Source organism: Eimeria mitis, genomic scaffold, assembly GCF_000499745.2.
Source record: "Eimeria mitis Houghton genomic scaffold, Emh_scaff108, whole genome shotgun sequence".
Taxonomy (NCBI): domain Eukaryota; phylum Apicomplexa; class Conoidasida; order Eucoccidiorida; family Eimeriidae; genus Eimeria; species Eimeria mitis.
This window is the reverse complement of record NW_013567475.1, coordinates 15,079-16,455: the sequence shown is the minus strand read 5'-3', so window position 1 is coordinate 16,455 and position 1,377 is coordinate 15,079. Positions and strand designations below refer to the sequence as shown.

The following is a 1,377-nucleotide window of genomic DNA, read 5'->3' as shown; positions in this document are numbered from 1 at the left end:
GCTGCTCCTGCTGCTGCTGCTGCTGCTGCTGCTGCTGCTGCTGCTGCTGCTGCTGGTGCTGTTGTTGCTGATGCTGATGCTGTTGTTGCTGCTGATGCTGTTGTTGCTGCTGATGCTGATGTTGCTGCTGATGCTGCTGCTGCTGCTGTTGCTGCTGATGCTGCTGCTGCTGCTGATGCTGTTGTTGCTGCTGATGCTGCTGCTGACTTGTTGCTGCAGCTGACTTTTTGCTGCTGCTGATGACGCGTTTGCTGCTGCTGTTTTGCTGCTGCTGCTGCTGCTGTGCTTCTCTCACTCCTGCTGCTGCAGCAGTCTTGTTGCTGCTGCAACGGGGTTGCTGCTGCTGCGCTGCTGCTGCAGCTCCTCCTGCTGCACCTCCCCTGTTGCTGCTGCTGCTGCTTTTATATTTCACTTTCCTTCCTTCTTCTGCTTCTGCTTTGCTGCTACATTTTCTCCTGCTGCTGCCTCTGCTGCTGCTGCTGCTGCTGCTGCTGCTGCTGCTGCTGCAGGTATTCCTACAGCTGAGCCGCTGCAGCCATACTCTTTGGTGTCGATTGACGTTACTCTCTATCTAAACGGCTTCCATGGTGATTGCTGCTCCACTGCTCTCTATGAACCTCCTGAGGGGCCCCCAGGGGGGCCCCCGGGGGGGCCCCCGGGGGGGCCCCTAGGGGGCCCCCTTCAGGGGCCCCTAGGGGGGCCCCCAGGGGGCCCCCATGCAGCAGCAAGAACTGTGAGCATGAGAGAAATACAACAAAAGAAGAGACTGATGGAGATAGCTGAAGAAGCAACAAGGAGGGGTATACAGGCATGCAGAGAGGGAGCGCCGTGAGGAATCAATGGCTGCTGCTGCTGCTGCTGCTGCTGCTTTGCTGCTGCTGCTGCTGCTGCTGCCTTTGTGTTGCTGTTTTGGTGTTGCTGGATTGGTGCTGCTGCTTTGTTGCTGCTACTTGGTTGCTGCTGCTCCTGTCGTGTTGCTGCTGTTGCTGTGTTTGTGTTTGTGTTTGTGTTGCTGCTTTTCTCCTGCTGCTGTTGCTGCTGTTTTGTTGCTGCTGCTGCTGCTGCTGCTGCTGCTGCTGTGTTGGTGCTGTGTTGGTGCTGCTTGTGCTGCTGCTCCTCGTTTGCTGCTGCAGCACCATATTTGTTGCTGCTGCTATCCATTCATATTTCTCTTTCTCCTTATACACCATAAATACATTAATATTTATATTTTTATTTATATTTTTATTTATATTTTTATTTATATTTATATTTATATTTAGGTTTTCTTCTATTGGTTTGTCTATCGAGCGGTACCTGGCGTCAGTAGCTGCCTATACACCCCAGCAGTTCTGCGGCCACGGCATCGGCAGGAAGTTTCATCAGCCCCCCATTGTA

General features: G+C 53.3%; 1 protein-coding gene across 1 annotated transcript in view; it reads right to left on the bottom strand.

Moving 5' to 3' along the window:
• The window catches only part of EMH_0080910 (uncharacterized protein), a gene marked incomplete at both ends in the record, with an annotated part of 3,098 nt that overhangs the window by 266 nt on the left and 1,455 nt on the right, over positions 1 to 1,377 (bottom strand). Inside the window, 2 exons of the mRNA XM_013494226.1 lie at positions 4 to 529; positions 951 to 1,175. Of these exons, the coding sequence (XP_013349680.1) occupies positions 4 to 529; positions 951 to 1,175 (751 nt within the window). The remainder of the gene's footprint in view (positions 1 to 3; positions 530 to 950; positions 1,176 to 1,377) is intronic.